At 38.3% G+C, this 25,313-nt stretch overlaps 1 protein-coding gene across 2 annotated transcripts in view; it reads left to right on the forward strand.

Moving 5' to 3' along the window:
- Positions 1 to 25,313, forward strand: part of LOC135707278 (protein I'm not dead yet-like) — a 56,337-nt gene that overhangs the window by 18,293 nt on the left and 12,731 nt on the right. For both annotated transcript variants that reach the window (XM_065229073.1, XM_065229074.1), the window contains exons 2-7: positions 19,445 to 19,566; positions 19,626 to 20,142; positions 20,202 to 20,284; positions 20,343 to 20,591; positions 20,662 to 20,868; positions 20,935 to 21,032. In XM_065229073.1, the coding sequence (XP_065085145.1) occupies positions 19,529 to 19,566; positions 19,626 to 20,142; positions 20,202 to 20,284; positions 20,343 to 20,591; positions 20,662 to 20,868; positions 20,935 to 21,032 (1,192 nt within the window). In that variant the 5' untranslated portion in view covers positions 19,445 to 19,528. The remainder of the gene's footprint in view (positions 1 to 19,444; positions 19,567 to 19,625; positions 20,143 to 20,201; positions 20,285 to 20,342; positions 20,592 to 20,661; positions 20,869 to 20,934; positions 21,033 to 25,313) is intronic.

Here is a 25,313-nt window from a genome sequence, read left to right on the forward strand (position 1 = left end):
TCGACGAGGTCTACTGTAACCGAGGTAATCGAAAAATTGAAAGCATCACTGGGAGTGTCCCTCACCGCTTCAGCAACTTGGGACAACGAAGCCGTAGTGTCATTGAAAATGCTTTTGAAATGTTATGTCAGAAGATTACATTTCTCAAGGGAATTGCTGGCGATTCTATCACCCAGGTGAATTTAGACTGGTAGCCCCTCCTCGTTTCGTTTGGTATTCACGAATGACCAGAACTGCTTTGGATTAAGCCGTAAATTAGCCTGCACACGCCTTGTGTAGCTCTTGTAAAGAATGCGGTTATATGTGCGATATTCGTTGCTCGCTGTTGAAAATAATCGTTTGGTGAATGGGTTATGAGTACGACAGTATTTACGGAGGGCCTTCGATCTCAGACGCTTCGAATTCCGTAACCATGCGGGTTTGGGAGAGGGTCTCCTCAATGGGACAGAATCAGTTATTGCCCGGCCAACGACCTCAGCGAAGCAGTTGACGGCTTCATCAATAGATGAACACGTGTCAAGGAACTGCCAATCTACCTGGGTAAGCGAGTGACTCAGCGCGACGAAATCTGCTCTACGAAAGTCGAGCTCATGTACATCAACAGGGGGGTTATCGTAGCGAACAGGAACAGATAGGTTGATGGAAACTTCCAACGCAGGATGATTGGTGTCGATGCCAATCAATGGCTCTGGGACTTCTAGGATAGAACATTCCAGTCCTGCAGCTTAGTTCGCCAGAACGAGATCAAGCAGCCGAGAGTTGCTATTCACTATCGAGTTGATTTGCGTTAAGCCATGCAGGTTGAAACCATCAAGGAGAGCACAGCAGGATGCGGGCATGTTCGAGCGAAGAACATCAATGCTAGGAAGATCGTTTGCAGGAACGTTCCATGAGAGCCCAGACTGATTGTAGTCACCAAATACCAAAGCTAGGTCGTTTTGTTCTAGTCGAGAGAACACGGTACCAGTCGAACTGTATATACTAAGAGCCCGTTTATTGAGCTCCAAGAGCTTTTTGGTATGTGTTACATTTGGAATTTTAAATCTTTTCGACTGGTTGCACTTCGTGACGGCGATCCAGTTGGCCTTCTTCATTACGATTATTCTAATCTTAACTTGACTTGCAACATCTTTGAAGGAGCGACCACCTGAGTTAGAATCAGCTGATGAACTTTTTGGATATCCTCCATTTCGATCAGCTTTTCCTTCACTCTGGTCAGCCTCCTTAATTGATTTTGCCTGATTTCCAGTATTGGATAATCCAGCGCGCACTTTTGGACAAACACTGCTACCTTGATCGCCATCCCTCGATCACTTAGTAGTGTTTGGAGTCCCAGAAACAGCGTTAGCAAAAACTTGTATCCGAGCTTGCTCCATGCTCATCCCTAACTAATGCTTTTCTGAATTTTGTTTTGTTTGTTTTTTAATGAGTTTTACAGCAAGCATTTAAGTACCATACTAGGTATCTGATATTGCTTAAATAATGTAAATATTATTACCATGTGCACAGAAAAATATCTGTCACAAAGCATGTAGAAAATGCGCTGTTTTTGTTTTCCTTCATCAACATATGTAAATAAATAGACTATTACAAACTGGTATCATGCACTGCGTGCGCTTCAAGTTTTTATCACACCCACTGTGTACGTGTGTACTTATCGCTCAGCGAGGAGATTAAAAACGGCTTTCCTTAATTACAGCTTCCAGCAGCCGCCTGCGGTGTTGTCACCACTTTCGACCAGTCAGTGGTTCCTCGTTCTGGCTTGCGACAGTAGATAACTAATGCAAGTGTAAATTTGAATAATTTTATGATCGTCCCGGGTGGGGTGTTTGCCAATCTACTTATCCGCAATGTTAATCATATTTTCACATCATTGTTAGAATGTGATGCACCATAAAACTCATTTCGTTTGTCGTGTGAATTGTGTCATGTGCAGTTTAACCGGCTTCTTATATTTTGTCGGTTTTGTTGTTTTTGTTGTAACAAGAAGTGCGGAATATTTTTCCGATAGGAGATTTTATATTTAGCATCGATAACACTGCGATATCACATGATTTATTCGGCCGTATCAGTGATTTGCATTGAGCCGGTCGTTTCAATGGGTGAAGGAAGATTATGGGAATGTAAGCAAGATTATCTGGACACGGTGTTAACTGGCGCGATTGATGTCTGACTTAACCGTGAAGTTGATACTGTACTACCGATGAGACAACTTTGGACTTTCCGGGATGTATAATGTTATGAGTTATATTATGTAACGTTTTAAAACATTTCATCGTTCATCACAAAAATAACAGAATACAATTTAGACTGCCACAAAATGTGTCGTGAACTTGGCCTTCCGGCCCAACTTTTTCTGCTAGAAGCTGATTACAAACAAATTGCATTATAATCATTAACTGAACTCTTTCCAGCGGTTGTTTTCTAATCAACAATTGGAGTGTGCCTCTTTCCAGAGCCGGCTCTATCGTGTGATTGTTATGATACGAGATGACACATAAAGTCATTCATTCATTCTACGTATTACGACAAGAACGCAATATATTTTACCACATTCAAGCAATGGCAACAGCAACATGTGATTTTATGCGGCGTGGATGGCAACTGTGACGTCACTGTAACGGTTTTCTCATTTCGGTGCTCGTTATCATGAGTTTTGTTTACGACCAAGTTGCTTATCGCTTAAGTTTGTTGTTTTGAAATTTAGGCCTTCCTAGAGGAGTCAGTGGGAAACATTGAAGAATTTTATTTAGGGGCTCCTAAGGTACAATGTACCATTTAAGGAAATCAACATGTTTTCCCTCTAAAATTAAAAGCGACAGTGAATATCACGTATTGCTCAAATTCTCTTAAGTATTATTCAGTTGTTCATATTCGCAAAATACATGAAAACTTTGAAAACATACCTTAAAGAGTGGTTTTAGAAATCGATAAATAATCTGGAAATGTTGGGGTAAAATGCACCCAAACAATGGGATGGATGGAAAATGCACTGCAACACGTGGACAATATGATTTCCTTGTCGTCTTATAAATGAAGATGTTCAATTGAGGCACAAGAAAGTCTTCGTTTTTGACAGCGAATAGAACGTAAAGAAAGCTTGTTTACTAAAGGATTATTTTGTCCCGAACTTAGGAGTGCATTCTGCCCGGAATTAATCGGTAAAAATCTTCATAATGCGGAGTACAAAATTACACCATATCCAAAGCAGACTGGTTTTTGTTTTTATTTATATTATCTGATAACATAGAGCTGCTAAATTGATACGGTGTTGTAAACATGTATTTTCGGCTTAAAACGAAGGAAGTGCATCTTGCCCCAGGTACCACTACTGCGGAAACTTGTTTCACATTAATTATTCACAAAATGCATATGCAACCGGTTCTTAACGAACACCCATTAATTCAAATCTATACGCTGATTTACTTCTGGATTGTGATACAATCAGTTTCTAATGCACCCGTGCCCAGCTTTGTACTACGCAAAGTGGTGGGAAGTAATTTCACCTTCTTGTTCCAATAAAGATCCAAGGTTGCGTAGAAATGCGTGCGCCTGGTGAATTGTGCGCCTTACCCGGAAAATTGATCAACGTAATAATGCTTCGAATTTGCATATCAATGCGATCGTTTGCGATTTTAATAATGACAGTGTCAACCTTTACGGTAGAAATATCCCCGACTACAAAACATCGCAGTTTAACAAAGGCTAGCAGGAGGTGTATGGATTTGATTTCCTTTTTGAGGCGAGCACATACATGTGTGTGGGTCGGGCTGGTATCAGTGATGCCACATTTACAAACTTTTCTGTAATGGTACAGATTTTTCTCAATATTTGGATACAGATATCTGTATATATAGATTACAGATTAAAAAAAAATACAGATTTTCAGGTTTTTCAAATAATCAAAATAAATTGGTAACTCGTGATTGTATTTATTCATTCCGTTAAATAATTTCTTCATCCTTTTGAGCAGCTGCGAGCACCTAACGCAAATAGTAATTATTAACTAAATATAACATTATTTTATTGTCTTCGTTAATTTTTAACGGATTTCTGATTGATCGTTAGAAGGGAGCTAGTTTTTCTTAATTATTGCTTAATTTACCATGGTTAATTTATTTTTTTTTGATTTTTCGAATCGACAAACAAGCCGTTTTAACAACCCACAAGTTGATTGATTACAGTTTGTGGCTCTATTTTGACATTTGAATTTAAGAAAACAAAACTGTATTCTAATATGTACTAGTCTACGTTGGTTGACGAAATAAATAAATAAATAAATAGAATAGCGTAATATCAGAAATAAATAATATTCTCTGCAATTCGACGTGTTGTGACAAAATACCAGAAACTTTATTAAACAGATGAACACGATTGCACATATTAAAATATAGATGGAACAATCCTAATGTGTATTTGCGATGAAAAAAAAAATACGGCAAACTATTGCATAACTAAGTTAATAAATGATCCATGCAAAATTGGTAAACGCTCCTTAAGAACACACAAATGATTCATAAAACTCAGGAGAAAATCCCTTTAAAAGTGTGAATGATCCATAAAAAATGTCACTTTGATCCATATTTAATGTTAAATTTAGCAACATAACTTTAAAAATGTACCACTAAATATCTAAAGAATGAGCATTGAAATTGTCTGAACTACCCATAAACATATTGCGAATGATCCATAGCACGTTTAACAATGAACCATTAACTAGTGAAATTGCTCCGGAGAAAATCAAATTTGCGCATTAAAAATTATAGGAATGATCCAAAAATGGGATTGAATTCACAAGATTATGCTCAGTATGCAAAATCGGTCGCTGCTAAGCCACTGAGCTCCTTTCATCACAACAAACCATTAAGACTAATGATCAAGCATGGGAAAAATCGTTTCATTTTGCATTTACTACTTACTCACATGCATACAACATCAGAAACGAACAGCAGCTTGTGCGAGCCGCACTGATTTCGTTCGTATTCACATTGCTTCTATTTTCTTCGATGACCGCAGAATTGAGTAAAACATTCCTCTCTTATTATTTTTTTCCCTTTCTGAGCCTTGACGATTGCATTCTGCTGAGTGAGCTGAATGAGAATTTTGCAGAAAGAATCACTTTTTATTTTCTAGCTTTAAACATACATTAACACACTTACATTGCTATTAATATGAAAAAAAGGTTATACTGTAACACATAAAAATAAGCGTCAAGCAAATACCGTAAAACTGCTGTGGCCAATTTAACTGATTTAAATCAGTCAGCCAAAAACTAGCTATATAAATCATTTTACGCATTCAATCTGGTTCTCCATCGGTAGAGAAAATTATTCGGCTGTCTTTCAGTTTATCCTTCTTTCCTTCTACTGCTGTCAGTTCTGAGTCGACCTGCAGAGTCACTTGGTTGGAATAATTTACACTCATTCGGCAATCTGTTTGTAGGTGAGGATGGCTATTTTGATGTTGTGGTACTCGCGTGAGTGAATTAATTTTCCCATGCTTGCTAATGATCGCTTATGCCTGGCAACATGATGCTATTCAATGGAATCGATTTTGCCCGGGTGCCCATCATGTTTTTTTTTCGGTTTGATATAAACAGCAACATTTTTAGGTTGATTTCAGCAATAGATGTCGCTGGGAAAAAAAATTATGTCATTTTGACGTAGGACTACGTCTGTGATTTTTATATGCGGGTACTGTTTGTAAAACCTGAAATGGAACATGTAACGAAATTATGAAAGATTTTGAACGTTAATAACTCAGCTGTCCCTGGACCAATGTCAATAATTTTAACACCAATCGGTAAGAAATATTTCTACTCATCGATAGCAATGCTTCCGACTGTTGATTTTTTTTTAACAAGAAACTATTGAAAAAGTGATAAATGACAAGCATTGTCCAATTACGTACATGCATATACTGCATCCCCAATCCAGTCATTAGAGAATCGTTTCTAGACAAAACATATCGATGTGGCACTCACCTCCAATCTTCGGTCGTGTGCAAATAGGGAGGATGCAACTGCGTAATATTCAGAACCACACGCCCCCAACAACCATACAAAATGCTCTCCAGAGTTGTAATCTTGTAACCAATCTTGGAAGCAGGGGTGCAAGTGATTCTGATCGATTCGCTTCATCGACTTTCTGTTTCGTTAATAACTCGACAGCAAACACATTCATTGACACGTTTGTTGTTCTGGATCATGGAAGAGCATAGCAGAAATAGTGCGAAATAGGTTAGTGAAGCATCACTAGATGAAATCGATGAAGAGAATTGATTTTCCCCCTCTGCTTCTAAGCCCCTTAATTCAGTCGTCGTCATAGTAATGAAAACTAGCATCGCGCCGCTTTTGGTTCTTGGGTTACAGTTGCTGGTTGCAATTCTGCTGTTCGACATTTTCGAATGGCCACCAAAAAACATGAAATTACGCAATTTTCTAGGGATGCCTAAAAGTCCATTTACTCGAATAACGATTAATCGTAAAGATTTTTTCAGCTATTCGATTAAATATTTATCGAATTTTCAATTATCCGAGTGCGTAATCGACGTTTCTTCTTACTTCTACTCGTTTGATTTAGCGCAGTAGAGAAAATAAATAAAAGTACTAATTTATCTGAACAGACATAAAGAAAAATCATGACAGGAAACAGGATCATAAATTCGCCGAAAAAAGTGTTAAGCGTCTTTCTGCTAAAGGTTAAGATTTACCAACTTGTTGAGAGAAGGAGTTTAACGAGAAAAACTTAAAAGGGGAGGTACTTTAGCTGGGTGGACACTAATATTCTGCGGTCTTTCAACCTGTCACAGACACCAGTTCAACCCCTGTCCAGCAGCAGACGGGCCGAGACTCTTGCGAGTGCCCAACAATTGAACCGAATAATATGGGATTGTGCGGTCCAATTTGCTGATCCAGCTGCCACACGCCACCATCTTCCAAAGGCTTTAAGCCTGTACTACCATCGACCCTTTTCAGGGCCACCAAAATTTTCAAAAAAAAGTTTAATTACTGAACATGTTCCAACTAAAAATCATATCAAAAGGTTCTTTTCAGGGCAATCATAGTCATACTAAAGAGTATAAACAGAGAGAACCCAGCTCAAATTCCTATCCCTACACAAAAAAGCTCCTGCTGTAGTTAACAAATAACATTTATTATATAAGACCACGTAGTCCTACGTCACCTTTGCGTACAACCCCAATCCCAAGGAAATGTGATCCTTTTTTTTTTAAGAATATGAGTAGAAGTTCAGAGAATTCTGAAGCCACTCTGAAGTATTCTCAGGTAGCATACTAAAGGAATTTGGGAAGAGAATTCAAAAGTGGATTAACCCTACTACAAACTTAAATACGATATGAAAACAATTCTGAACCGACTGCTAATGTAAGTGCCTAGAAAATCTCTTAAATGTTAATCAATCATTCAATCAATAAAAAAAGAATTCTAAAGAGAATTCCCAGAGGATATTGACAATAAATCAAAGAGAATCGCATGCTGAATACAAATGAAAAAAAAATTAGGTGAATTTCAAATTGAAGATAGTTTTAAGAAAATTTCTACGAGAATTCATAAGGGGTTTGAAAGAGTTTAAAGAGAGGATAGTTCACAGTGAATTTAGATAATAATTTCTTTAAAATTCTGAGTAGCGTTCCAGAAGATTCTGACAAATAACAACATTTGGAGATTGCAAAAGTTGACAAAGAATTACGTGTTCAATGCTTAGAAATTACTTTAAACATTATCACTTTAATCATTTGAAAACATTATCACCACCTTGGGTTTTAAAACTTATTAAAACTCTAGATCTAACTCTCAGGTTTTAGTATCCCGAACTAATGAAAAGTTAAGAATTTCAAGCTTGATGAATTATTCATCAAGCTAAGTGAAATATTTGAGGCAAAGGACTTAGAATATTCTTCAAGAATTCAAAATTTAAATTAAATTTTTCCATATATATTTTACATGTACATTAGACCTGTTCATTTTAAACGAAATGTTCCGAATGTAACGGGTCAACCGTGAATACTGTTCGTCATGTTAATTTGTACTTCTGTGTAAATTTTCAGCAAAATCGATGATGATTTAGAGGTGCTTCAAGTTAATTTTATGTTTTTAAGGTAATTTACGGCTTACAATATTTGTATCTCGAGACTGAAATAACGAAAACTGCTGTAACAACTTTCATAGCAAAGTTTAATGTGTCATGTATCAACTTTGTAACCAAAGGTTGACTATTCGAAGTGATTTTATTGAAGTTTGACTTAGTTTCATGCTCGAAGATATCTTAAAAAGTGAAGAATTTTAAAGTACTTGTTCTACGAATTTTCCACCCATATGATATAAAAATGTGTAGTGTACGGCATAATGTTCCTCATATTGTTCTAGAAGTTTCGTTCCAACATAGTTTTCGTGTATATTTCATAGATTGAGAGATAAAAATCAGAAAAGAGGCCGTTTAGCTAAAATTCACAAGACAACAGAACCAATAAAAGTCAATTAGATTGACAGAACATAGTTGCATTGCTTTTCAATGACGACCGATGACTGTTTCATTGATATATGATTTTTTCATAAATATGAATCCTCAGTAGACGTGTTTTTTTTATCAAAGGCAAGTGTCATTCGAGCCATTCAAAATGTTCGTTATTTTATAAATTGCTGTTATGGTTCGAGTGACACTTGCCTTTGATAAAAAAACACGTCTACTGAGGATTCATATTTATGAAAAAATCATATATCAATGAAACAGTCATCGGTCGTCATTGAAAAGCAATGCAACTATGTTCTGTCAATCTAATTGTCTTTTATTGGTTCTGTTGTCTTGTGAATTTTAGCTAAACGGCCTCTTTTCTGATTTTTATCTCTCAATCTATGAAATATACACGAAAACTATGTTGGAACGAAACTTCTAGAACAATATGAGGAACATTATGCCGTACACTACACATTTTTATATCATATGGGTGGAACATTCGTAGAACAAATACTTTAAAATTCTTCTACCTCTATGGTCTTACTCCATCACTATTGAGAAATGAAGAAGTATTCGGTTTTGATACAGTTGTCCTTCTTGCCTTCATCGCAAAGAATTGATTCTAATTGAAAGGTCCCGCTATTTATACCCTTCGGAGTTGGAATACCCTCCAAAGGCGCGCCCCTTTGTCAGTCAAAATTGGATTCCTTAGCAACAAAAACAAGCTATGACACCGATAATGATCATGCATCTTAACCACTTCAAACTAGGGAACAACGATCAGAAGATTAGGAATCACATGGTGAAGACTAACTCATTTTTCCTTGTTTCAAGATCATCCTCAGTCCAGGCAACCCGAGGACTTATCACTATCAACAAGATATAAAAAGTAACAAGGACTAAGATGTGTTCTTTTGATTACTGAAAAATTCTGTTTCCCTAGTTTGAAGTAGTCAAGACTTGGAATCGGTGGTAGATCTTACATTCCGTAACGTACCACGAAAAGGTGATCTACCCACGTTACGGGGTAAGATCACGCTTGATTTTGGTAGACAAAAATCTACAAGCAAACAACTGCGGTTGATATTGCAATCTGTGATATTAAGGTACGGAATATCAAGCTAAAAAAAAACTCACCAGCTGCAAATCTCACTAAACTGTGGTGAGATTGAGTTTCATGATTTTGGCTTTATACCCGAATGCAACCGAAACTTTCATAACCGCTGGTAGCAGTAGCTTCGTGCCTGCCATCGTTGAAGAGAAAAAAGAGAGAGCATTATATACCTTCTCTTTCTAAGAAAACGAGGTGCTATGGAATCATTTTTGCGTCGATTCAACTCTCAGCTTCAACTTTACACGGTGTGAAAGTCTCGCAATATCAATGAAGCCTTTAAAATCAATATCACGCGTTATATTGAGAGTGTATGAGAGCGAAAAAATATCAATTTCGTAGTGATTTTGCCATAACTGATTACTTATTGTAAAAAACAAGTTGCAGCTAAAGCTGTTCCCAACAACCCACGCGTTCTAACGGGACGTTTCAAGAAATCAGTTCTACAGAAGATCTGAATTGAATTCCTAGGCGATTCAAAAGAGATTCTATTGGAATCGTGAGAAGAATGAGTAGCAGGTGAATTTTAAGGAGGATTTAAAGAGAATTCTAATGAGAATTCGAAAATATTTAGGGCAAATTACTGTTTCCGGCAACCAAATTTTAAATGTAATTTCACTGAATTTTCCCATCATAACACTTCGCTGAATGAATTCTACCGATTCCTTAGTCTTTGAGTTTCAATCTGATTATTTTTTTACGACTGGGCAAACTTGTTGCTGATAATAGAACAGCTGGTTTACGGAAATGGAAAGGTTGCCGAAGAAAAACGTTTTCAAACATTTTTTGACAATTCTGTCGATTTGATCGGATAGAGATGCAAGCAGCAGATAAATTTACGCAAACAAACACGGCATATGTATGCGTGACGCTGAAATAATGCTATTAGAAGCACGATAATGCGTAAATTACCCATAAATCCATGTTTTCTGTGGATAATTTCAAAGGAATGCTGATCTCCCTCAACTCAAAAGGGAGTTCCGCAAATAAATATTAAAGCAATCATATTCTGTTTAAAATAAAAAAATAGGAAAACAAGAGAAAAAAAAACCGAAGAAAATTTTGAGGATTTTTGAGGAAGTGTTGAGTTCAAAAAAATGTTAAAGAGAATTTCAAAGGAATCTAATTGTCAAATCAAAAAAGTTGTAGAAGAACTTAGATGAGGATTCCGAAAAACATGCTTTTGCATATAGAAACTTCTATAATAATTTTCTTTAGAAACTTCCTCTGAATGCTTCTTTTAGAATCTTTAGAAACTTATTTTAGAAGATTATTCTAGACTCTAGCTCGTCGCTCCGCTACTCTGACTAAAAAATAACTCGAGCAGGACAGTTAATCTGAGTAGCTACGTAGTAATGGAGCAATTTTCCAAGGTATATGGATCAAAATTTAAAAAAAAAATATGTCCAAGACATGAAAAATATATGTTTAATTAATGGATCATTCCTATATTTTTTAGTGCGCAAACTTGATTTTCTGTGGGTAAATTTAGTTAGTTTCTGGTTCATTGATGAACCTTTTACAGATAATTTGAAATGTGTTTATGGGTAATTCGTACATTTTCAATGCTCAGTCTACATTTTTACAATTTTATTGCTTTATTTTTCATAAAATATGTATCAAAGTGAAATTGTTTATGGATATTTTTTCCTTTTTTAGGGATTTTAATCGGAGTTTTAAAGGATCATTTGTGTGTTTTTTAAGGAATATTTTTCATTTTTCTATGGGAAGTTTCATCAATTGTAAAGGTGCATACTAAGGCCTGCCAAAAACTACTGAGTACACTTAGGTATATAAGTTCGAGCAAAAACATGCGAATTCAATATCCTTTCAATCCGCCAAATTCTTAAATATAGTTGAAATTTGGTTTTATTAGAAGAATGTGAGTAAATGAAACATAGAACATTAAAATTTAATCAGTAATACTTCATACAACTTTTATGATAGATTTTGCATTTTCTTAAATTGATGAGTTGAAAAAAACAACGCTTTCGAATGTATTCCCAAAAACGAATTTCAATCTGCCAGGGACACCTCCTCGATCCTTTGCCTTGTAAAATTGGTCCTGGAAGCTGCCAGAGTTGTTCTTAACATAGGTTTCATCATCCATAAGAATGCGCCCACCGGACTTGGTCAGCAGGTTGTTATACAGCTTTCGAGCACGAGTTCTAACTACCGTATTCTGCTTGAGTGATCGATTTGGTTGCTTTCTGGCGCGATATGCCTGTAAGCCTTCAAGGTAGCGAATTCACTGCACTGTACTACGGGCTGCATTATACTGTTTACTCAAATTGGGATCGGACATACCAGGGTTGCTTCTGATGGACCAAACGACCTTTCCATGGAGCTGAAGGTTGGCAATTCCACTCCGGCGTTTATTTTGAGGCTTCCGATTCATCGTCAAGGTTTGCATGTACGTTTTAAGCACGCGCCATACGGTGTTTCAAGGAAAATTCAACACTTCAGTTAGCTTGGACGCGGACCACGATGGGTTTTACAGGTGACTGTGCTCGATTTTTTTTCAACGCTCTTCTTGCATGGTGACTGTCTCCAAAACAAGAGCGTTTTTTGAACTAAAAAAATACACTGTTATTGTTATTGTTTTTGTTAACAAATAGACCTCAGAAGCTTCCGAAAACGTCCACTAGGAGCGCTGTAATAAGCAACAGAGTTTGTTCCACTACTAAGTGGGCCATGGTTTAAGTTGAGAGCTGGCGTGGGTTCTAGTGGGGACGTATTAAGACAAAACAAGGAGAAGCTTGTCTGATCTAGTGTTGTCCGATTACTTCTTGACTAGTCATTCTAATCTGTCTGGCTTCCCGAGCAAAGTCTGAGATCAAATTTAAATCTAGATTTGATGTTGTGATTTCGCTGATAATGATCTCAGGTTGCTGTCGTTTTGGTCGTTTTAACGGTTAAAATATCAAAATTGAGAGCAAAAAAATCTTCCTGTGACATCACATTGAAAACTATTTCTGCTGTCAGTGAGAGCAAACTGAAAACTCAATTTGATATATATTTTTCCTGTTGATAACAAAACAAGTAATAAATTTGATGTTATGCTAAGGCAATCAAAACAAACCCGCAACAACATATTTTTGTAGAGCAAATGTACAGCAAAATGAAAACGAAATTTTTCAATTGCGTAAACTGAAATAAAATTAGGATTTCAGTTTGATGTTGATATCAAAACTTGATTTCAATTTGCTGTCATTTTGATGCTGGACTTTGCTCGGGTTACGTCTCGGTTGTTCAATAATCGATTAATTAGCTTCAATTATCATTTTATTATTATGCAAATTTCCACATCGAGTAATTGACAGTCAGATGTAAACACTATTTGACGGAGTGATGTGAGCTTTCGGCGTAATTGCTTTTGTAAACAAACACGTCAATACCGACTTTTAACGAATAGAAGCTCATCCTTGAAAACAAATATCACAATCAGGCAGAGAATTCAATCCTCCATCATTTGGCATAGTTTGTTTATAACCGTATAACTTCTACGTTTCCAGAAATAGTGAAGCAGTTCAGTCCTGGGGGCTACAGGTTCAATTCTCGCCAATACATTTTTAAATGCAAAAATGATACAGAATTAGAAAGCTCACATGTGAAAGTGTTCAAAGAAGTATTCTATGGACACATAGGCTTACATAGTGCATGTAAAAGTTAAGCGTATATCGGCCGCAGTGCTGATAAAAATCATTTCTTAGTTGAAAATGAAGACAACCTTAACAGATAGACCAACTACCTGCATAAATTTGAATTTTGACATAACACCGCAGACGAGTGCACGGATGGATTTGAGTTCACTCACTCGACAAAAAGTGACACAATAGCTAAAAATGAACACATGAATAATACTCGCGTAACATTTGAAACGGGCCTATCAACTTTTGTACACAAAACTTGTTAAGCTCTTTTCGCGCGAACCGAATACGCTCACGCAAACTAACATCATCATCGTTTAGGGGAAACTCTCCCCTTCCGAATAGTTTTCTTAGTTTGCGTGGGCGTACTTCGGTTCTCATGAAAAGGACCTAGCAAATTGTTCACAAAAGTTGATAGGCCCTTTTCAAATGCTACGCGAGCATTATTCATGTGTTCATTTTTAGTACAGGGCTCCGCTGTTGTGTCAATGTTTTTTTTCAGTAGATGATCAAAAGTTCACCCGTGCACTCGCCTATTGGCGTTGACGGCGACTCTGTAGCTCTGTACTCCTATGAGAAAATCCATAAGCAAACGTCAGACTGTGCGTGAAACATGGCGGACTTTGTACTATCCATTCACTCCACCGAAAATTCACATAAGACACTGTCTATATTTACTGGAAGAGAAAATTTGTCGACGTCAACGCCAATTCTCTTGATCAAGGCAACCACTGACTGAGAATCGAAGTTGACATTATTTGTTTTTCTTTATTCGTGGCTAGATGTTCATTGTCGCCTGTGTTGTTGTCAATATTAATGTTCGTCTTTATATTGGTGAGGATCAAATGCAAAATGATTATTTTAATTTTACGCACAAATCCATGGACAATTGTTGCCCCGTGCTGAATTGATGATAATATCGAGGTTTAAGGCTATGCTAAAAAATTTCATTTTTTTTTAAATGAATTTGATTATTTTGCTTTTGAGGATCGATTCTGATTTTGACAGTTTTGAGTTCGATAGTCAAGCACTGGAGAATATCAATAAACGGATATTCGTTGATGTATAATGAACTTTGTTCATTTCGGTCGTTCGTGACAGCGAAGATGTTCAAAACAAACACAATTTATCTACACTGGGTTGAAGCGCTACTCATTGCGTGTGACGTTTAATGATAAAAACAGGCACTGGTTCTATAGTGCCGAATCGGCACTATAGAACATGCATACATTCCAGATGGAAAGAAATCATCCACGAAGAAGTGGGTCAATTCTTGCTTACATACAGCTATTCAACATATCAGTGAAATAACGCATAAGTTGATTAGTAACTTCATTTCGCCATTCTCAAGCAATAAAAATGTCTTATCTCTGAAGCTGCAGTAACTATAAAAGTAGATGCTCATGTGATTTGCAAAGGGTTTTGTGGGTTTAGGTGCATTCATAAAACTTATCTAGAAACGTAAATTAGGGAAGACGTTTGTGTTAGTAAAACTGACAAGTTTTAATCTCAACGCGCAACAGTTTGGAAATAACCATTTTAAGCGTATAAATAAGGTTAACAATATATCAGTGCTTGTAAATCATCAGTGCTTAACAAAGTGCATATAATCAACAATCAATACGGAACTAATGATTTCAATTTGGCTCACTACTTGACTAGCCTATTGGTCCTAAGCAAATCGATTAACGTACCCCATTCCAGTCAAAATTCTAGTACTACACTATGTTTGTTTTGGTTAGATATGATAGTTTGACAGTTAAAATGAGGGGTTCGTGGATTTTCCTATGTTTCGAGGGATTTTCGATGCACCGATTAGCTTGGGACCGAAGATAGTACCAGAGCTGAGCCAAAAAGGTGAGCATTTTCTTCGGGACCTTCTGGTCTTAGAGTTACCTCTATGATATAATGCTTCAGATAGCCTTGTCAGTAAAGGCACGGTACCCTAGTAATACAAATTAATAGAATTATGTTCAGTAAACTGCTATACAACCAAAACCAGTCGTACAAAGGTTAAATAAACTGTTATGGTGAGCTTCGCACTAGTGTTCGGAAAATCATTCTCAAATCACATTAATTGAACCTCCCTGCGAGAATAAACTCACATGCGAATGCGGCAAACAAAATTCACACTTGAGATTCTCATGAAGATTCACGCACTTACACTCACGACGCCGAAAACCATTCCAGTTTTAACCTCATAAAAACCAGTCAAACGTCAAACTGGTCATGCGACACCTAGTTTTAGGATCCGTATTTACAAAAATTATGATGTAATAGAAAAAATTTCATGCAATTTGGCAGATTTCAAAACGTCAATATCATTTTCACTCAATTGCCATCTGTGGTGTCAACGCCAATTAGACTGAAAGGATTTTATGGAAAGGACGTGTGATGGTAAATGGTATTACAATGGTGACGATTTCTACAACGGTAGTGTGTGTTAATGTTAATACTTACACAGTCAAAGATGATTTATTACAGTCCACAGATTTTTCCATCGATGACACCTAAGAAATATGGAATAGAAAAATCATGCCGTTTAAACATTGTTGATTGAATTCTTGATTAGTGAGCGCTTAAAAGATAGCGTTCAAAAGCACGTTAAAGTTGTTCAAACACCTTGAAAACCTCACGAATAAAAACATGCCCCAGGCAGTTTTGTTAAAATAGCGATACAAAATTTTGAAAAAAAAAAAATCTAGACCTGCCTTCAGCATTGAATGAAAATAACCTAGACTCCCGCCTCCACTTTTCTCTATCGCTTTGCTCTTATTTCTATACAAAGGCTATAATTAGCAATGGAATTACAGATCAGCGTTGATCATATGACGGGGAAACTTCATCGCAGTTTCTTTACTCTGTGGCGCGAAAATAAGACCACATTAAATTGATTCAAATTCCGAAAGTAAATATCCCAAAACAAAGGTAGGAAAATTCCAATACGGATCGGTACTACCTGATTATGTTTACGGAATATTGTCTTATTATTGACTTTTTATCTTAAGTGTGTCACTTATGGGTAAAAACAGATTTATTTGAATATTTGAGTGATTTACCAGTAAATACCGTTTCAAGGAGTTGTCGAAAACAAGGAGCCCAAATGAGGACATGGAATCCGCATGTTTTAAATAAAGGGTTATTTGTTATTGTTGCATTTTCTGTTAGTGAAATTTATTGTAGCTGGCGTGTATAATTTACTGTTATTTAATGCGTATAATACTGTGTGTTGAGCTACTAACTTTCCCTGGTCCAACATTCCTCAAGATCAAACCTACTGTACAATGTTACGTCAAATATCTCGGTTCGTGGATGCTTGGCCTCCAGTCTTCTGGTATTTGGTTTAACAAACTAACTCACTATTATTGTTCTGTTTATGAAGTTTTTTTTTGTTTAAATAATTTTTGGCGAAAATTTGTATTCTTTTTTCACTGTCTCAGACATAATTTCGATTAGATTATCAGTTTTTGTGCGATGATTTATTGAAAAATATCGACTTTGCCAGTTTGAAACATTCGGCGTTAGTCGAAATGGCCGTATTTATTCCAGCATAAACTTGGTTCATTGCCCGTTCAATATCCTTAATAAAAATGTTATGGTTATTTTGCTTAACGAAGTGTTTCAGGGTAAATGTTCTAGTGGAGTTTCTTTAGCTGTGGTATGGGACTTTCGCTCAAATGGTTTTTAAACGCTTGAATAAATTATTTTACACCTATATTTGCTTTTTTGGAATCCTTTTGTTTTGGTTTCCTCTATTATGGGAACCGAAATTGGCAACATCCACAACTATAAAAATTAGTGCTTATTAATGGATGACGATTATAATAATGTTCTTTGTAATTAAATCATAAAGTAATAATTGTCCAGTAAAGAACATGATGGTGATGATATGTAACTACCACTCACTGTAGCAAAACAACTGTCAGTATACTGAGGATTATCCTCGTTGTTCGAGTTGATCAAGTTTAATAACCTCTAATTGTAATCAACCTGCCATTGTATAAAGGGTCAAAACGGTTTGGGTGAATCCGTGGGCAACGTCGTCCACATGCATCCAAGGGATAAATGAGAATCTCCTTCCAACAACAGGATCATACAACCGGTCAAAAACACGCCATCCAACAGGAGGACGCCCCAATAATTGGGGAGAAGAGCCCGCCCTCTATTCACGAAATGTTGAAGACAGGGAGTTGGCATTTCTACTCTCCCCATCGATTTCGCTTCAATCGGGTGCTCTAGTGGACCCTCCCGTATCCAGCATATAATATTTCACATAATAATGGAATGAAGGTTAGGGGAAAAATAAAGGAAACATCTCACCCGATATGTTGCAAAGGAATCCATGACATTACGATGATTTCGCTGCCGCTACCGCTTTTTCATCAACCAGTATTAAAATAGCACTCTCGCCTTTCCTTACTCACACAGCAGCGGAAACCCCCAACAACCACGAAACACACACTAGCTGGTTCTACTAGAAGGATCTCGGCAGAGGCAAAAGGATTGCGATCTCTTTCCATCACCTATCACTCGCGACATAACGCCTTCAGTTCATCAGTACACAGCCCCTCATCGGCCGAATAAACTCGCGACCAACGCCGAAATCAGAACCGACAACTCAGAGCTTGGCATGAGCTGAAATGCTAACGTTGAAAGCCAAACGCGAATTAATTAATTTTCAAGTCAAGTATAGTACCTTTATTTCTATCACTCCAACCCTGTTTGGAATTTTGTGTAAAGAAAGACCTGAGTATAAATACAGTGTATCCAAAATTGAGCGTACACCCTAATTGATTTTTTTTGGCGCATTATAAATTGATATATTTAAAAAAATCTTGGCTGGTGGTTAAACAGATATCTATTGATTTTTCGCTATGGACTTTATTGGAAGAACCTGTATGAAGTTAGATTTATTTTTGTAAAACACTCGATATTTAGCTTTTTACCTAGTGGATGAATTTTAGAAAAATTAGTGGAATAATAATGATCGTTATTATGACTAAAAGTGAGCAAGATTTCAAGAAGTTTAGTTCATTGAGTTTCAAGATATTAAAGTATTTTAAGAAAAAAGTGTTTTCGTCAAACAGCTCTTACTTTTAATAAACGCAACCAAATAAGTCCAGGACTCAGTGTTCACTCGGCTCTCGACAAAAGCAGGCTACTCTCGATGTGTGCCACGCGATCGTCTGTTTTCTGGGCAGCAACCATTGTGTGGCCCTCCTCATTGTTCTTCATCAGCAGTTCTTTCGGTCGATGCGTCGTCGACTTTGGAAAGCAACCGTTTCGTGATGAGTGTGTGAGTGCTGACCACGTTTTGCGTCCATTGCTGCAATGGACGCGCTCTGACCCTCGTTGGCGTACAACAATTTGGCATACAATGAAACTACTGGAAGCGGCTCCAGTTCTGATGGAGGATGCTTTTTGGATAGCGGAAGATAAAGTGTTTATTGTGTTGTACCTTTTGACTATAGTTTTAAGATGTTTTGTATAGTTACCAAGAACCCTCGGCTCTGTAAAGTTAATTCGGTTGAGCCTAATCAAATAAATTAATGAACAAAAAAAAAGTCCAGGACTGTACAAATAATTTATAAATGTATGATGATTCAGTAGCCAAAAATTCAGAAACTTATCTCTTCAAATTGGGCTTTTACAGCTGTTTTTTTTTTTTCTAAAATTTTATAACATCTGTACGCTCAATTTTGAGATACTCTGTATACATATAAATTGTAGTAAAATGAGCCCAAGTTTTGGAAGATGGATCAGAATCTGATATGGAACTCATTGCATTGTGCCTCATATCAATAAAGCCTACATGAATTCATATTAATCAGATATAGCCTAAACATTGTGAATTATTTTGCCATCATTGGGTACAAGCTGATTCGAATCGTCATTGATAAGACCGTGTAGGTCGGTACACAGCACGGTCAAAGTTCACTCTGGCGGCCATGTATTTATTGTATTAAACACGGTGTGCTGGGTGAGTTAACCGGCGTATGGAGGTATGGAGAGATACGTGTGAAATGCTATCTCCCAACCAGGATCGACACATTTTCGACAGTCGGCTTATCAGCGTAGATTTTTCCCTTATCAGTTCCTCTTTACCCTTTTCACCGTGTACCATGAACCCACTATATGTTGATGTGTAGCCAATTTCATTCGTACCGCCCAATTAAATGTTCCCTCTGTTTTTCATTGTTTATTTGCAGAAAGTCAGTTGATTGGATGTGCCGCAACCGGCAGAGTTGTTAATTCAGCAGTTGGCGTAGTTGCGCGGATCCTATGTCAACATCATGTCCAAAGTGAACGGGTTTGACGAGGCAATCGCCATGTAAGTTGAGCGAGTTTCCTGACTGAGATGAAAGTAATACTTCTGTTTATTATTTTCAGGGAGGCGAAAGTAGCATCTCCAAGGGTAGGATGCTGCTACCGGTTAGTGAAGTTCATGACGGTGTACTGGCGGGCGTTGGTAGTATTTTTAGCGCCTTTCCTAGCGGCTTCGGTTTTCACCATAGACACAACACCTGCCTACCGATGCATGTACGTAGTGCTGATCATGTCGATGTACTGGGTTACGGAAGCGATCCCTCTTCCAGTTACGTCGATGCTGCCTATTGTATTGTTCCCGTTGTTGGGAGTGCTCGAAACCGATAAAACCTGTATGATGTACATGAAGGAAACCATGCTGATGTTCATCGGTGGCATTATCATCGCTCTGGCAGTCGAGTACTGCAACTTGCATAAACGAGTGGCGCTGAAGGTCATTTCTTTGATCGGATGTAGCCAGAGGAGGTTGAATTTCGGATTGATCACTGTTACCATGTTTGTGTCGATGTGGATCTCGAACACAGCTGCGGTTGCCATGATGTGTCCAATTATGCAGGCCGTGTTGGAAGAATTGGAATCGGTAAGATCGGCACTGATGGAATGTGATTTCGGTTTCAAACGTATGATTTTCATTTGTAGCAAGGGCTGTGTAAAATGTACGAGAGATCAAAAAAGACTAGCGAAGAGGAAGGAATGCTTGGAAATGAGAAGCAATCTGATGAGTATGAGTTATTTAAAAACGCTAAACTCTTCCTGTACTGACAGTTTGATTTTCAACAGGCCACTGAAGCCGTCCAAGACGACAATCTGTTACTTTGTAGGAGCTGCCTACGCATCCACTCTGGGTGGTTGCGGTACCATTGTTGGATCTGGAACTAATCTTACCTTCAAGGGTATTTACGAAGGCCGTTTCCCGGATGCCCCGGGTATCGATTTCCCCAAGTTCATGTTCTACAACGTGCCTGGAATGTTGATCTACACCTTCCTGACGTGGGCCTATCTGCAGTGGCTGTACATGGGCATGTTCAGGTATTTGTCAAACTATACAATTTATTAGATCATCAACAATATATGACCTTCGATCACCGAACGTCCACAGACCGAACAGCCCCGAAGCCAAGGCCGCAGAAATCGGAAAGGAGGGTGAAGCCGTCGCCCGTAACGTCATCGACACCCGCTACAAGGAGCTGGGACCTATGACTTCCCACGAAAAGAGTGTTGCCTTCCTGTTCGTTTGTGCCGTTGCGCTTTTCTTCATGCGAAAACCTGGATTCATCACCGGTTGGGCTGATCTGCTGCCAGCTGTGTGAGTAATCGTGAAAGATTTTCCATCGGAACACATCTATTTATTCATTACATTTATTTTTTATAGCGATATCAAGGATGCAACTCCGGCAATGTTCATTGTCATTGCTCTGTTTATGATTCCTGCCAACTGGAGGTGCTTTAAATTCTGCCGAGGAAATCCCGGTAAGTAATTCTTTATTATTCAAATTACTTTTAACGGAAAAATTTAATCCGTGGCATTGTGCTACGCCTAAAACATATGTATCATTTCCGTTATCAAAATTATAGTTGTGTTCATGACAGATGCTATTATCAATTCAAAACCTTTCCACATTGCTGCTATTGTGACCAAGACCTTGTCTGGCTGTCTGGTAGAGCGAAACGTGAACATTATTCAAAGTTTATTGACATGGCTGAGCTTTCTTATCGTCGTTCGGCACGTGGTGAATTGTTTCTTGACAGTCAAATCGAGGTTTTGGTAGTTTATAGGGAAAATATATGGTCATGAACGTGGTAGCAAAGGCACCAAAGTATCTAGGATTTCTTAAGCACTGACGAGAAACGGTCGCTCGTTGGTTTGAATGCTGATTAATTTAGGAAATTGGTAGGAATGCTTGAAAAAAAAAATGACTTTGGTACATGCAAACGATGCTGAAGACACACCTACATTCAGAATCTAATAAGAAAAGGAAATAATTACTGCCTGTGGGACTAGCGACGGTGAACCAGACTCCGACATGTGACATCATGGGTTGCACACTTTTTGCTCGATTCAAAGTTGACGACTGCTCGCACTTGAAATCCCTCAATAATTCAGGCTGTTGTGTTTGGCGATACAGATTAGCTCCTTACACCCAGTCTTCTCATCGGGACCTTGTATTTGACTGCACGTTTCAATTCATATCCTAACTCGGATCTGTTGATCTTGTCGGATGAATTGTTGTATCTTTAGTAAAATTATCATATCCGGGTGGTTTAAACACTGACAGTGCTAGTGTTTCAGTGGTACACGTGACTGCTTACTTACCTCAGTGGGTCTGGGTTCAATCGCAGCCGAGGACGTTGGGATTTTTGGAAAGGGAAGTACAGTTGTTAGACCCGGCTCATATGCTGATGGGTTCGATATCTAGGCTCCAGGTGTAAAGTTTTCTCGTGCTGGTGTTGGATGATTGGCACTCGCTTTCGGAACATAAACCGAAGAAAAATAAACAAGAATAAACCAGAATAAAAAAATAAATAAAATCGCTGCAACGGTGGTGTAGTGGTAAGCGTGAATGCCTCGTACTCCAAAAGGCCTGGGTTTAATTCCAGTCGACACCGTCGGGATTTTCTGAGTTATAACATCTCTGATCACGCCTTCCTTCGGAAAGGAAGCAAAGCCGTTGATCCCCGGTCCATGAGTTGATGATGATGATGATGATGATGATGGTCCCACCTCTTACCCCTACAAAGGTTTGAGCTGGACGATTTATCTTTAAGATAATTAAATATGACATTTTAACCAGGTTGGCAAACAAAATCGAACTGGTTTCAGTTACAGATATAAATTCCCTCTAGAGTTTACAGTTGCTTCACAGCGATATAAATGTTGAAAAGCTCAGGCGTCCACCTCTTAGTTCGCCTTTTTGTCCACCTAAAATATTCATAAGTATTACAAGCAATCAAGAGTTAATGAACAATCAACAAAGCATCCTATTACACTAGTAACCCCGCAATCTGATGCTATCATAATTTTCAGCAATGTCAGGAATGCTCACAGTTGATGATGGGTCGATAGGTGGGGTCCAGGTGTGGGAGCTGCCTTATATATTTTGAAATTATTATCAGATTGCCCTTGGATTTTTCCTTTGATGTTCCCAGGACTTCTGCTCGGAATTTTCATGCAATAATCGTCAGAAATTTCAATGTGCGTTAATTAACATACACTCTGAATCCAATTCTGGGCTTGCTTGAAATTCTACTCCAAATTATCTCAGGTTTCACATGAAACCTGGAGTTCTTAATCCATACATCTATCTATTCTTGCTCTTCAACCTGTCGCTTTGTCAGCAGAAATTTCCCGCGCCATGTAAACGCTATGTTCCCTGTTTTCAAGAAAGGAGACAAACGCCATTTGGAAAACTACTGTGGGATTTCCTCGCTCGGGGTTGAATCTAAGGTCTTTGAGTCGCTGATAAATGAGAGATTGGATGCTTCCTGCAAGCATTACATAAGTACCTGTCAACATGGCTTCTTTCCTGGCCACTCCTTGGAAACGAATCTCGTCAGCTTTACGTCGTTCTGTATGGAAAATGTTTGCAAGAACCTTCAAGTGGATGCCATCCACACTGTGTACGACGTTCTTTTAGCAAAGCTTGAAACAAATTGATGTTCTGCTTCCTTCTGAAGCTGGCTTAGATCGTACCTCGTGCAACGTGATGTTACTGTACAGACGAGTGCACGGATGGATTTGAGTTCACTCACTCGACAAAAAGTGACACAACAGCGGGGCCCTGTTTACTAAAAATGAACACATGAATAATGCTCGCGTAACTTTTGAAAAGGGCCTATCACCTTTTGTAAACAACTTCCTAGGTCTTTTTCACGAGAACCGAAGTACGCCCACGCAAACCAAGACTATTGGGAAAGGGAGAATTTCCCCTACCCGATGGTGTTGTTAGTTTGCGTGGGCGTATTAAGTTCGCACGAAAAGGGCTTAACAAGTTTTGTGTACAAAAGTTAATAGGCCCGTTTCAAATGATAGGCGAGTATTATTCATGAGTTCATGTTTAGTAAACAGGGCCCAGTCGAGTGAGTGAACTCAAATCCATCCGTGCACTCGTCTATGCATTGGAAACTTCTCATCGTACTGTTTATCGAACAGAGCAGGAGTTCCACAGGGTAGCCCACTTTGAGACCACTGCTCTTCTCTTTATTTGTGAACGATGTAATCTTCATTCTACTACGTGGAGGTAAATTGTTTTTCGCTGATGACTTGAAGATTTACCTAGTCGTTTGAGGCTATGCTGACTGTTTAGAACTACAAAACGTTCTGGAAATCTTTAATAATTGGTGTGAACGTAATTTTATGGTCCTGTGGATCTTAAAGTGGTGGGTGATTAGTTTCCGTCAAACAAGGACTGCCGTTTTGTTTGATCATAACGTTGCTGGGACTGCACTTCAACGTGTCGATCACGTTAAAGACCTTGGTGTCATGTTGGATGAAAAGCTCACGTACACTCGCCACTTCTCAATCACGATCGACGAAGCAAATAGTAAGCTTAGATTCAGGTTCAAGATCTCTAAGGAATCCCGTGATCCTCGGTGTTTTACAGACCTTTACCAACAATCATTACGAAACTAACGATTTTAAATTGGCTCACTACTTGACTAGCCTATTGGTCCCAAGCAAACGATTAACGTACCCCATTCTAGTCGAAATTCTAGTACTACGCAATGTTTGTTTTGATTCGCTATGAAAGTTTGACAGATAAAATGAGGGGTTATTGGTTCTCCTATGTTTCGAGGGGTGAATCGATTAGCTTGGGACCGAAGAGAGTACCAGAGCTGAGCCAAAAAGTTGAGCACGTTATTTCGGGACCTTGTAGTCTTAGAGTTACCTGTATGTCTTTACTGTTCATTGGTACGCTCACTACTACAATTCGTGTGAGTTGTCTGGAATCCCTACCAAGCAGTATGAAGTGCACGATTCGAAGCTGTTCTTCGCAAATTCGTCAGATACGCACTGCGCTATCTTCCTTGGAGTGACCCGCTGAATTTACCACCGTATACTGACCGCTGTCGTTTGCTGGGTTTGTATACTCTTACCGAGCGACAAAACGTATCGAAGGCCGTCTTCGTTGCTAAAGTCTTGCTCGTAGAGTATGATGTTATTGAGTTACTGACCAAAATTAATCTGTATGCTGCCCGAACACTCCGTCCGAGAGCCTTCCTACATGAAGTAGTACATGCAACCAACTATGCTGCAAACAGTTCCTTTTTCGCAAAGCATTTGCGCCGATAGCACTTTCCCAGTCAGGTATTACATTTCGAATGAATTGCACTACTTGGCTGGGAACTGAATTCAAAATATCAATTGCAATAATTTTATCACCAATCGATCAGAAATATGGCTACGCTATACAATGTTTCCGAATGTTAATTTTCAACAAGAAACTATTGAAAAAACTGGTAAATGTCCAGCATTGTCCAAAAGCGTCGAATTAACTAATAAATCCACCAATTACCTACATGCATATGCTGCTTCCCCAGCACAGTCGTCAGAGAGTAGTAAGTAGACGAAACAAGCCGAATTGGCATTCGCCTCCGATCTTCGGAATAGGGAGGATGGAATTGCGTAATATTTTGCACACTCATCGCCATATTCAGAACCAAACGCAAATTCTTCGAGATAACCACCATCCGTCGTCTGACTCGCCGTGGCGGTGTCTGACGTATCTCCGGTCTGATTTACGAGGTGTGCTG

The sequence above is a fragment of the Ochlerotatus camptorhynchus genome, unplaced genomic scaffold (genome assembly GCF_037179485.1).
Source record: "Ochlerotatus camptorhynchus isolate MF236.1 unplaced genomic scaffold, CSIRO-AGI_Acam_v1.1 ptg000307l, whole genome shotgun sequence".
NCBI lineage: Eukaryota > Metazoa > Arthropoda > Insecta > Diptera > Culicidae > Ochlerotatus > Ochlerotatus camptorhynchus.